We start from the raw sequence: 13,655 nt of genomic DNA on the forward strand, positions 1-13,655 counted from the left end.
CATATTAACATATCCAATGGACTCCGACACTGGGGCGGTGGGGGCTTGTCCTGGGGGATGGGACTGGTGGGGCCTGGGGGCAGTCAATTGGGAAAAAAGGAGACATATGTAATACTTTAAATAATAAAAAAAATGAAAAAAAATGACAGGACAGGTTTTTCACTCTTAGGGAAATAATTTACTTTATGGTCAAAAGGTAAACTTCTAGTTATAAAATAAATAAGTTATGGAGATATAATGTACAGCCTGGTGACAATAGTTAGCAATACTGTATTGTATATTCAAAAGTTGCTAGGATAGTAGATCTTACAAATTCTCATCACAAAAGACAACCTTTGTGTACTGTTGGTAGTACTGAAATTAGTGAGGCACTATGGAAAAGAGTATAAAGATTCCTCAAAAAAATGAAATATAAAACTACAAGATGACCCTGCAATTCTACTTCTGGGTATTTATCTGAAGGAAATGAAAACACCAATTTGAAAAGATATATACATCCTTATTTTCATTGCAGCATTATTTACAACTAGAGGCCCGGTGCATGAAATTCATGCATGGGTAGGGTCTCCAGGCCTGGCTGGTGATCAGGGCTGATCTGTAGGGTGACCAGTGTTCAGGGGGCTCCACTGTCACTCACCTTGGTCAGCCTGGCACCGCCCACTTGCTGGCCCTGGCCCCCGCCGCCAGTTGCCTCCCACCATTGGCAGCCACCAATCTGTTCTCTGTATCTGTGAGTTTAGTTTTTTTTATTGTTGTTGTTATTGTTGTTTCTTTAGATTTCACATATAAGTGAGATCATACAGTATAGAATCTAATTGATTTTAAAGGTATTCAATGGAGAAAGAATGACTTTTTAAAAAAAATTTCAAATGTCCTTTACTAAAGAACTTATGACTCACTCAGAAGCTGTAATGTTTAATGTGCGTAAAGATTGGTTTGAAAAGTGAAGATTAGAAATGATATAGTAACAAACCAAATCATTAGGAAAACTAAATACTTTAAGCCAAATTTTTATGGATAGTTAGCTGGCTCTTGGAACCCGCCATCAAACACATGTCTGTTCTTTATCATTAGAGTACTCTAAAAATCTTCTGTATGCACCAAATGGTGAGTGGTATTCTGGGTACAGAATGTTTTAATTATATGAAATTCATAAAATGGTAAGGAACAATGTTTGGCTGTTGTGGAAGCGGTAAGCCTATCCCATCTTGCTGTGTGTAAGGTGCCATGGAATAGGCACAAATAGGTATTTTTATGATGATAATAGTAGAGGATCCCAAGTGGGTTAACCCTGAAATAAAATAAACATTTCTTTTAATAGAACTTAAAATCCAGATCTTAGAAAATTGTGACAGTCACAGGAACCAATTAACTTTTTTTTTTTTTTTAACTCAAGAACTTTTTTGTAAGAAAGTGACACATACCTGCTAAGGTTGGCATATACTTAAAGGATAATAGCACTTAGTAAATGTCGGAAAGACAGTGATTCCAGAATTTTTTTGTGGGTGAGAATAGTTTCTTAGCCAGACTGGAGTAGGCCTAAAGTCAGATTTCCAGTGCGGAGCTTTGGCTGGGCTCTTCCGGCCTGTGATGCTGGCTTTTGCACTTGCGGGTCTGTGCTAACGCTATTCCACAGGGCAGCGTGCTGCTGGGAATGGGGCTGCGCTGGAGTGGCTCCGGGAGCAGCTGCCTTGTCCTCTGCCTCAGCTTTCCCTGCATCCTTAGCTTTCTTTCAGAACCATTGAAAGACACTTGAGAATAATCTTCCTTGGGCACTTAGGACTTGATTGGAAAGAGCTTCTGGTTTTCAGTCCGCTTCTGTTGTTGACTTAAACTTTACATCCCATCCGAGCATGAAAAATCAACCTTTTTTTCCTTCTCAACTTGCAGTAATCTCATGTAGGTTATTATTAAAAATTATATTGAAAATGTTTATTTTTAGTCTTTCTTTTTTTGGTTTTCTTTATTAAATATATTTTTATTAATTTCAGAAAAGAAGGATGAGGGAGAGAGAGATAGAAACATCAATGATGAGAATCATTGATAGCTGCCTCCTGCACACCCCCCTACTGGAGATCGAGCCTGCAACTTCAGGCATGTGCCCTGACAGGGAATGGAACCATGACCTCCTGGTTCATAAGTGGACACTCAACCTCTGAGCCACACCAGTTGGGCTAGTCCTTCATCTTTGTTAAAATGTATCAAGAGACTATTGACCAAAAAGCTTCTAGTTCCACATTTAGCAAATAGTCCAGTTTCCTGTATTTATCTTTCACAGCAGACAGTGGCCTTTCTGGAGAAGAGGTGCTTTATGCTACACTTTTAACTAAACTTTTGTTCAGTTGGATCTAACATCTTATTTTTCTGCATAATTTAATTCATTCCTTATAGTTAGTAGTTGTCTTTAGAAATATGTTCTTAGCATTAATCCATTTTATATATATTACTTATTGTGTATACTTACCATTAACTCAACCCTAAATCTCTTTTACGTTAAGATATTTAATTTCATAAAATATTTTTTAAAAATATATTTTTATTGATTTCAGAGAGGAAGGGAGAGGGAGAAAGGGATAGAAGCATCAGTGATGAGAGAGAATCATTGATCAGCTGCTTCTTGCACGCCCCCTACTGGGGATTGAGCCTGCAACCCAGACATGTGCCCTTGACCGAATCGAACCCAGGATTCTTCAGTCCACAGGCCGATGCTCTATCCACTGAGCCAAACCAGCTAGGGCTCAAATATTTTTTAGATTTTATTTTCTTGAGCATTCTTAACTGATCCAACCTGGACTAGTTGCCCTTCTCATTACAACTGTTATACAACTACCTTCTTAGGTTCCCTTTATTTCCCTTGAATTGAATCTTCTGTTTTCTGTATTTCATGTATTCCTCTTGGTTTCTTCCTTCTGTTTGGTGAAATACATCCTCAGAAGAATTCTGAGAAGGGGTATTGAAATGTTTTGAGACATTCATATCTGGAAATGTCTTTTTTTTTTTTCTACTTTCACTGTTTTTGGTAGTTGGATGTAAAACTCTAGGCTACAAATTATTTTCCTTTGGGGGCACAGACATACAATGGGGTAAAGATAGTTTGTTCAATAAATGGTGTTGGGAAAATTGGACAGATATGTGCAAAAATGGAAACCAAGTCACCTTTTTACACCATACACAAGAACAAACTCAAAATGGATTAAAAACTTAAGTTTTATACTTGAAACCATAGAATCTTAGAAGAAAACATTGGCAGTAACATCTCAGACATTTCCCATAACAATATTTTTTTATAATATATATCCTCGGGCAAGGGAAACAAAAGAAAAATAAACAAATGGGACTACACCAAACTGAAAAGTTTTTGCACAGCCAAGGAAAACATCAACAAAATGAAAAGACAATCCACCAAATGGGAGAACATATTTGACAAGACACATCTGATAAGGGCTAAATATCCAACATTTATAAAGACCTTAAAAACTCAACACCAAAAAACAATCATTCCAATTAAAAATGGGCAAAGGACCTGAATAGATATCTCTCCAAAGACATACAGATGGCCAATATATATATGAGAAGATGTTCAACATCAAAAATCATCAGAGAAATGGGCAATGCATATATGCATATAAGTTCTCTGGTTATTCTCTTCCCTCTCTTCCTGCTCCCCCCTCCCTTCTCTTTGAGATTCATCAGTTTGTTCCATGCTTCCATTGCCTCTGGATCTGATCTGTTTAGTTTGTCAGTTTATTTTGTTCATTAGATTCCACATATGAGTGAGATCATGTGACATTTGTCTTTCTCTGACTGGTTTATTTTGCTTAACGTAATACTCTCCAGGTTCCTCCATGCTTTCTCAAAGGGTAAGCGATCCTTCCATTTTATAGCTGCATAGTATTCCATGGTGTATATGTACCACAGCTTTTTTATCCACTCATCTACTGATGGGCATTTGGGCTGCTTCCAGATCCTAGCTATTATAATATCTTAGAATTTTCCTCTTGGGTTTGTGAGCTTCCCCAGATACTCTTTCAGCCTCCTGACTAGCTAACAATATTCTGGGATGTAGAGGGGACAACAGGGAATCTCAGTGTTTAGTTTGTCACTGTTCTTTTAATCTCTTGCTATTGGTGGTACCTTCATCTTTCACAGTGCCTGAGGCTGGTTCAGGATAGTCTATGTTTTAACTTCTCCAGAAACTAAATTAGTCTTCTGTAGTGTGGGAGAGTGGTGGTTGCCCAGTGGCAGGGAGAGGAATAGGAGATTGAGGGATTTAATTACTTCTTAAGTCACTTTCAAGCAATCATTTCCTCCCTCTCCCCTCAATTTCACTTACAAAGGTAATTTGTGCCACCATTTCCTGAGTGTTTTAGGATTCTTGTTGTATCTCAAGCTGGATCCTAGTTTTCCTTAGGGCCAGCTTATGATGAAAATATTTTGAGTCTTCAAAGTCAATTACCACTTATCTATTTACTTAGAACATCTAAGACAAGCATGTCAAACTCCCGGCCAGTGCTTGTTCTAAGATGTTGATGCAGTTGATCTCAGCCAAAAGGCTGAGAAGTGATATAAGATGTTGTTGCTGTTGTCTTTTCTCCTGGTTTTTCTTGTGGTGTCCTGCCTTTTTAAGCAGTCTTTGACTGTAGTTTCAAGATAGAGTGAAATTAGATGCACGTGAAATTAAATAGCCCATTCTCTTTTTCAGAAGCTCCAGTGTAAAACGTATTCATGCTCTATAAAAGATTGTAGCAGTGTACACGGGTATGAAAGAGAGAGAAAACTCTTCCTCTACCATCCTCACATACCCACTGTCCAGAGTAAATTACCTATATACCTTTCTAGAAATTTTTAATTTATACTTTTATTTCTATAGAATAATGCATATAATTTAAAGAATCACAAATGAAATTTTACTTTATAAATATATATGTATAATTAGTATATGTTGAAATTATGGAGTTCCATATCAATATATACATCAATATGTACACATGTCTGAATTTTTAAACTGTTTCACACCTTGTGTGTGTTTTTTCTAATATTTCAGTTGCTGGATATTGGTTTCTTATTTATCCTTTTAGTGTTATTATCAACAATTTACTATAAATATTCAGATACATATATTTTCACTGCTTGCTATACTATTATAGTTAAATTCTTAAAAGTATAATGCTTAGTCAAAGGATATGTGTACTTTTTTATTATGATGTGTCAAATTGTCCTTCAAAAAGCTTATCTCTCTATGAATAGTATATAAAAATGTCTCTTTTTTACACTCTGTATGACTTGGTTATTATCAAGCTTTAAAATTTTTGACAACCTGATAAGTGAAAAATGCTATCCTGTATTTTTAATTTGCTTGTCCTAGTTATATGTGTGGTTAATCATGTGCTTATTGGAAATTCTTTTTTTATGAGCTGCATAGTCAGTTCATTTAGCCATTATTCTTTGAATTACTCATCTTGTGAGATTACTCATCATTCATGTAAGATTGTAAGAGCTCAATATATTTGGGGGGATTTTGTCCTTCATCTCTCATATGTCTTACAGATATTTCCCCAGAATTGTCCTTTATATTTTTGACATTGTTTACTTTATTTTTGCTATGTGTTCAGTGTATCTGAAAATGAAAAACTGTTGAGCAACTATTGGCTTTACTATTTCTGTCTCAAATTATTTTCTTTATAGCTTTAAAATATTTTATAAAGTGTTGAAACTATTGATTTGACATTTAGATGGTATCAGCAGTATTTTATTTCAATTATCTATAATAATAAAAGCATAATATGCTAACTAGACCAGACGTCCTTTTGGATGACCTTTCAGACGAAGCCAGGGCTGCCCTGGTCCCGGGTGCCAGAGGGAAGCTGGTGCCAGCAGCTGGGGGAAGGAAGGCCTACTCTTGCACAAATTTTGTGCATCAGGCCTCTAGTATAGTTTATAAAATAAATTAAAACTTCTTTTATTCTGATTCTAACTTTAAGTAGATCACAAATTAAATTTTATTTTCATGTATTATGTGCTATCTGGGTAAAACTATTTCTGTTTTCAGTGTTCTACCAAAGAGTTCTTCTTGATTGTCAAAACCCTTTATCACCTGAAGTCAGAATTTCAAGCATTAATACCAGCTGTGAATTCCCATGTTCAGTCAGACCTGCTCCGGACATTTATTTTAGAAATTCCTGAACTCCTCCATCCAGTGGAGCATTACTTAAAGATCCTTAATGAACAAGCTGCCAAGTAAGTAGCAAACTCAGTTCTTTCTTTCCAGTGGAGGAGGTTTTAATTTGCTTGTCCTAATGCATTTGCCATTTGATTTGTGGATTCTTAAACTTCACTAAAAGTAATGGAAGAAGTTGCATGTGAAATTAGAATTGTGATTGGATATTAAAGGCTGTTTTACAGCTAGAAGTCACACTTTGCTATCTAAAATTTAGGCAGTTCAACATCTAGGATAGTAAGGTATCAGATGATGAAAATACTCAGGTGTCAGATGGCTTCTTATACTCATTTGCTAGAAATCCAGGGATGGTTGGCCTTAAATTTAGAAATGACAACAAAGTTATCCTTTATTAAGCAGTCCTTTTACATTCATCCCACAAAGAACTCTATATAAAAGAAAGAGGAGTTGACAGTATTTATGTTTATGTTTATTTTCTGAATAGGCAAACAATGCATATTGGTTTTTACCATTGGAATCATGAGCTTGCAAAATGAAAATGGTGTTAGGATAATTTTGTTTGTTTTCAAAGAAATTTACCCATAAATATTTAGTGGCAGTTTTCCAGACTTTCAACCTTTTGGGTTTACATCATGCTGCAAAAAAGAATTGGTAACTGGTATAAGTGATATGCTTCAATATATATATTTGCATTTTTTATTTTTTAGAATTGGGGATAAAACTGAATTATTCAAAGACCTTTCTGATTTCCCTTTAATAAAAAAGAGGAAGGATGAAATTCAAGGAGTTACTGACAAGATCCAAATACATTTGCAAGAAATAAGAAAAATACTGAAAAATCCTTCTGCACAATATGTGACAGTATCAGGACAGGAGGTAACATCAAAAATACTTTTATTGTAAAATCTGTTTCAAAATACAAATACAAATATGAGGATAGAATGAAAACATTATTTTGTTCAGATTTCCTGTTTTGTTCCTTAGAAATATGTTGTAATATTTGCTTTGATAAGAATTATTTTAATAAGTATTTTGTTTATTTACTGTAGTAGATCAACTTGGTAAAACCATGAAACTTAATGTTGCATGTGCTTTAATATTAGCCGTTGAATTGATAGAAAACCCTTATTGTTGTAAATAGTGACTTACAGGATTCATTTATCCTAAATCCAGGGGAGAGCCGTTAGTCTTTGGTTCCTTGTTTGCAGATGACAAAATGACCGAAGTGAACCACTTGTGTTGATCACATAGTGATTATTGGCAGGGCTTCCTTCTGAAGTTAGGAGTGTAGGTGCTAACAAACCAAAAGCAAACTACAGTGAAAACCTCTCTTAGTGAGACTTCCATGGGCTTATGGTGCTGTTTAGAATGTGTTTTTGGTACATGTACTTCAGTTTAAAGTTTGATGTTAATTCTGAATGAGAACCTGGAAAAACTATTTTTTTTAAGTGTGGTTGTACCTTTTGGTCCTGTTCTGAGTCTTGAGGTGCGCCTCTCCTAGATCTTATGTTTAATAAAAGATAAAGATTCGAATGGAGGAATGTTTATTAATCTTATGCCACTTAATGACATTAAGTCAGCCTATTTTCTGGACTAAAATTAAGATGTTATATTATCCTCAGGCAGACATTTTACAGTGCATTCTACATGGAGCTCTATATCACAGAACAATTATTGACAGTATTCATACTTTTTCTCCCCCGCTTTCCCCCTGAACAGGCAAATACCAAATATTTAATTGTATGTCTTGGTTTCACCATGCAATCATGACCTTGCAAAGTGACAAGTGACCTTAGTGCCACTCTTCTGGCTATTTATTGAAATGAGATGATCAAAACTGCTTAGTAACATTAATAAAAGATATGTAGTAGAAAAGTGATTAGCTGGTGTACCATGGGGAAAGCCGGGTTTAAGTGTCAGTCCTTGAACTCACATGCTTTGTGACCATGGAAGGGTCACCTTTGTCATGAGTCTACCATGAAGACCAACTGTGCTAAAATATGTGAATGTGCTTTCTAATCATAAAGCACTACACAAATATTACTCAAATGATAATAATAATAGTAGTAGTAGTAATATAGTTACCATTAACCAGCACTTGTTAAAGTCTAGAATGATGCTAAACGCTTTGCATATGTTATCTAATTTAATCCTTGTAACAACACAAGAAGGGGGTTTTCCAGTTTTGCCGGAAAGAAAACTGGAGCGTGTAGGTAAGTCAGAAGCCCAGTTCCATCCTAGTTCTGCCTGACTCTTTCTACCATGTCATTATTTCACTCTACTCATAGTTATCAACATAAGGGATTCTCAACATCATGGATTTTATTTAATCCAGACATTTTAGAGCTCATACTATTCAAACTAAAATAAAACTTAAATCTTGGGAAGACAGTCCTGGAATCGATTGGCAGTTTTTAAGTAAAAATAATGAACTCATAAAGGATACTAAATTAGTTATTTTATTTTATTTTTATCAGTGTAGCATTTAAATTTAAGAAAAAACACCACATGGAGATGAAATAATTGGATTACAAATGATTAGGGAGGGAGATAGATTATCTTATTCTTTACTTACCTTTACTAGGTTAAGTGATGAATTTGAGGTGAGAAATTTCTTAGTTATTAATAGTAAAATAAAATCTCATTGGTTGTTGGGGTCCAGCCCCAACAGGTCCGGGGGTTCCCAAAAGTGTGGACGGAGTCGGCGAAGAAGGAATGACACAGAGACAGCATTCAGTTAATCAGCATAGCCAGGTTCTCCAGCCAGGTTCTAGCCAGGTTCTCCAGCTAGGTTCTGTCTTTATTCTCCTGTTACATCTGTTTTTATACCAGTTGATTTTAATCCTATCCATTCTATTCCAAAGGTTAGGATGTTTGTTATCTGCATTACAAGGTCACTACTCTACTGTTCTGTTAAGCTACAAGGAAGTAACTGAAGGAGATTATCCTAAGTAAAGATTATATAGCTTAAGCGTGATTGTTCGTAGTTAAAGTGATAATTACCCCCCTGGCACTTAGCTAAGGGGTTTTATTCCCTTCCTTAGTCCTGTTAATCCCTAACTCCAGGGAAAAATCCCCACCTGGGGAAACAACCTTTCCCGGAAAGGTGAATTTGGTTAAAACACAGTTTTAAGAAGGAGAGCAGCCATATTAAGAACAGTATGCCATATACCCAGGTCCCTTGAAACATATGCTGTGCAGATGTTTCTTCCCTGCAGCGACTGTGTCAAGCAGCAAGGATGGACCGGCTTCCAGCAATTGGTTTTTAAAAACCTCCTACTATTAGAATTTTAATAGTACAAATTAATGTAGGATCACTTCTATGACATTTTTGAGAATTAGTGATTCTAAATAAACACCAAATGAAGTCTAAATAGTTGACATTGCTATAATCAAATTCTGTTAAAAATTTTTACTAAAGGTATATCAGCAAATTATTTTGAGATACTTAAAGGACTAAGAACAAACTTCATCAAATATGATTACTTCTTATCAGTGAGGGAGAAAGGAAAACCCTTATTTTATATACATGTGCTTCTATTTTATACCCTTCTTTTCTGTCTGAAGTTTTACTTCTGTACAATAACTTTTGTAATAATCTTTATAAACCTGTTTATAGCAGTGCAAATGGTACATGGATATTTAAATAGGTAAATAGACTGTCAAGCCAGGGTTACTTTCGACAACATTCATTTTCACCTGTTCCCAGTTTTTATATACTCATTAGAATCCTAAGCTTTATTGACTATGGTGCCTTAGTGTCTCTGACTCTGAAAGTATTTGTTTATAAGGAAATAATGAAAGCAGAAACTTACATAGCTTTACATAGTTCACTGCTTCTGTTATGGCCTCTGTCATATTTTATGTATACAGAGAACTCTCGCTTAACCTTGAATTAAACATGGAATGGATATGGAGTGATATTTAAATTTGCAGTAGTATTGATAAGTATTATTATTCTTAAGGAAAAGAAATTTGAGAGAAAAATCTTTAGAAAAATTGCATTAATTTACAGCATGCAGCACATCCAAATATCTGCTTAGTGTATTTAAGATGTGGAAAGCATTCTCTGTTAAATCTTACTTCTACATTAAAAAACAAAAAGACAACAGTTGAAAATTCTTAAGAGAGGGTGAGAAAGAAAAGTGGGGAGGGTTGGGGTAAGTGTGGTGTTGGAGAAAACAGAAAGCAGTTTCTGGGGTGAGTTGAGAATTTCAGCAAACTTCGCAATGATGCCAATCCATTGATACTACAGGCTATAGTTTGAGTAACAACATCTGACATTTACCCAAGACAGCATTGGGTCCAGGAGAAGCATCTGAAAGATTGCTAAATCAAGACAGACTTCTCACAGCAACATCTAAGAAACAGTCAGGAACCATAGAGCAGGGAAAGTTGCTGTGAGAACTCTCTAAGATTTCTGAAATATATGTAACTTTCCATTTCAGTTGGTTTTCTTTTCTTTAACAATAAAAGCTTTAAACAAAAGGCCTCTCTGCCCATTCTTAGAATGTTTATAAAAGGCAATAGTGAATCTCTTCTTCAATAATCAGTGGAGAAGAGGGAAAATCTGCTATCTATCTATATAAAAGCCTAAGCAACTGTCCGACCGTTCGACCAGTAGCTATGATGTGCCATGACCACCAGGGGGAAGACGCTCCAACCGGTAGCTATGATGCACACTGACCATCAGGGGGCAGATGCTCAATGCAGGAGCTGCCAAGCTGCGGTGACTTGGCAACTGCAGTTCTCAGGTGACGCACCTGGAACCAGAGAGGAGGGAGCCCAATTCTGTGGTGCATCACCTGAGAACCGCCCTCTCGCAATCTGGGACCCCTCGGGGGATGTCGGAGAATCAGTTTTGGCCCGATCCCCACAGGCTAAGCCGAGGGACCTCACCGGTGCATGAATCCATGCACCAGGCCTCTAGTTTGATGATAATTCTGAGGAGAAACACAGGCTGAAGACCTGGGACCACTGGAGAAAGTGAGGAAACAGGATTAGCACTTACTGAGGAAGTGGCCCAGGAGCTTAACAAGCAGCAGGACCATGTGGGCTCTCCTGACTCCCACTCTGTCTTGCATCTGTATTGGTTCTGCGTGTGGCTTGCTGGAGGGGCTGTGCTCCTTAGGGTACACCCAGGATACTTACTGACTGAAGGGTTGTGCTCCAACTGTTCATAAGCTGCTACAAGGGGCTGTGACCTGTAGTGGTTTATAATGTGTATAAGACACAGATTTGAATCCAGCGTTGTCATGGCCAATTACTTCAAATTATGTACTTACCTAGCTGGCCGCCCAGTGACCTCATTGAAGCAGTTTGGGCTTCTTTTCAAATTTTTTTACCACCTTTCGTCACCTCCATGGAGCTCTGTGTTAGTCATTTTGATCTGGCTGTGTCCTTCCTGAATGTTAGTGATCCAATATATTCCCAAATTTTTTGGTTTACTTTTGGCATAAATAACTCTTCCCAGCCGGGCGCGGTGGTGCGTGCCTGTGGTCCCAGCTACTTGGGAGGCTGAGGCTGGAGGATCGCTTGAGCCCAGGAGTTCTGGGCTGTAGTGACCTATGCCAATCGGGTGTCCGCACTAAGTTCGGCATCAATATGGTGACCTCCCGGGAGCGGGGGGCCACCGGGTTGCCTAAGGAGGGGTGAACCGGCCCAGGTCGGAGACAGAGCAGGTCAATAACTCTTCCCAGACTTATTTTATCAGAAGACCGATAAGTCTTCTCATAGAACATTTAAAAATAATATTTAACCAGAATTTTTAGCATAGTTTTAAAGAGATTTTATAATTCCTATCCGTGATATTTATTTTATGTTTTTTCCCCCCTCACTTTTTGTAGCCAAAGTGGACTTTTGTGGACTCTTCACTCTTAACTGTTTAACTGGGTGTGGCAGATTTGAACTTATTAATTCCTCTCTAAACAAGAGGACATAATTAGTTAAAAAATTTTTTGCTAAGAACAAAAATTCTTAAAATTGACTATTAATTGGTAGTATAATTAATGTAAAAGCTACAATGTTTCTGTTATTAAAAAAGTAAACTCAAGAGCCAGGCTGATACTATCTATGTAAGGCTAATAAAAGGCTATAAAAGGCTAATATGCAAAGTGTCCCCTCGGGAGTTCGACCGGGAGACCGGGAGTTCGATCGCTCACTATGATGTGCGCTGAGCACCAGGGGGCGGGGCAGAATGAAGGAAGGCCCCAGCTGGCAGCTGGCAGTCAGGGAAGGAAGGCCCTGGCCAGCAGCCAGAAGGCCCCGATTGGCCCTGATTGCCAGCCAGGCTTAGGGACCCTACCCATGCACACATTTCATGCTCTGGGCCTTTAGTTAATAATAAGCAGATTATAAATACCCCAAATGTTATAAAACTAATGAGTGTAAAAAAGTTCTTATAGCCATCTCAAAATTAGTGGTGGCCACAGAGCTCCTGGGTTCCATCCTATACAAAATAGATTTATTTATTTGAATAAAATATTGAATTTCATCGCAATAATACAAGAATGGGAGCAGGAAGATGAGATGATCTATAATGAATGCTAAAAATGAAAGGTGTGAGAGAACTTGATTTCACTTGCTTTTTGGCTGATTTCAGAAAAGCTGTCTTGTAGACCACAGTTGGATCTATAAAGATATAGTTTATATAACTTAAAGCACTCATGGGGAGAAGTATCTTCCTTAATGATTGGGGAAGTCAGTGCTTTCTTTATGAGGATACTGTTAGAGGACTCAGGTTCCTTGGATAAAAGCTATTACAATAAATCCTCTTCTGTTCAGAATAGAGGAGGGACCATATCTCAAACTTGTATAACATCCAATAATTGAACATCTGTACTTAGAATTCAGTATTTTTACCAAGTAATAGACTTTCTAACGTAAATGGATACTAATAAACGAAATAGGTCATTGATGAAAAAAAATCACCATTTGTAGTATGCACAAAACAATGTTATAAACATTAACGTGTCAAATTATCTCCTCTGTTACAAACTTATGGCTCAATACAAATTGTACTTTATCTCTAATATTGGAACCACAGTTAATAATATTTGATTGTATGGACATATATAAACTCTCCCGAGAATAATACTGGATTTATTTGTTTAGAGTAATATTTATTGAGGAAGCTTTAAAATATAATGGTTAATCATTTAAAAATCTAATTTTTATTTATATTTGTTTTAGTTTATGATTGAAATAAAGAACTCTGCTGTAGCTTGTATACCAACTGATTGGATTAAGGTTGGAAGGTAGGTTTGATAATATATATTTTTATATTAACATGAATTAAAATGACATTTATATATCTGTGTGCTACTGACTAATAATAACCACATCCTTTTCATAAAAAGCAATTCTTACCATTTTTTTAAATTTTTTATGAAATCTTTATTGTTCAGATTATTACATTTGTTCCTCTTTTTTTCCCCCCATAGCTCCCCTCCACCCAGTTCCCACCCCACCCTCTGTC

At 36.6% G+C, this 13,655-nt stretch overlaps 1 protein-coding gene across 1 annotated transcript in view; it reads left to right on the forward strand.

Moving 5' to 3' along the window:
* Positions 1-13,655, forward strand: part of MSH3 (mutS homolog 3) — a gene marked incomplete at its 5' end in the record, with an annotated part of 124,600 nt that overhangs the window by 65,486 nt on the left and 45,459 nt on the right. Inside the window, 3 exons of the mRNA XM_006775579.2 lie at positions 6,050-6,237; positions 6,886-7,054; positions 13,370-13,434. Coding sequence (XP_006775642.1) covers positions 6,050-6,237; positions 6,886-7,054; positions 13,370-13,434 — 422 coding nt within the window. The remainder of the gene's footprint in view (positions 1-6,049; positions 6,238-6,885; positions 7,055-13,369; positions 13,435-13,655) is intronic.

This window comes from Myotis davidii, unplaced genomic scaffold, assembly GCF_000327345.1.
Source record: "Myotis davidii unplaced genomic scaffold, ASM32734v1 scaffold44, whole genome shotgun sequence".
NCBI classification, from domain to species: Eukaryota; Metazoa; Chordata; class Mammalia; order Chiroptera; family Vespertilionidae; genus Myotis; species Myotis davidii.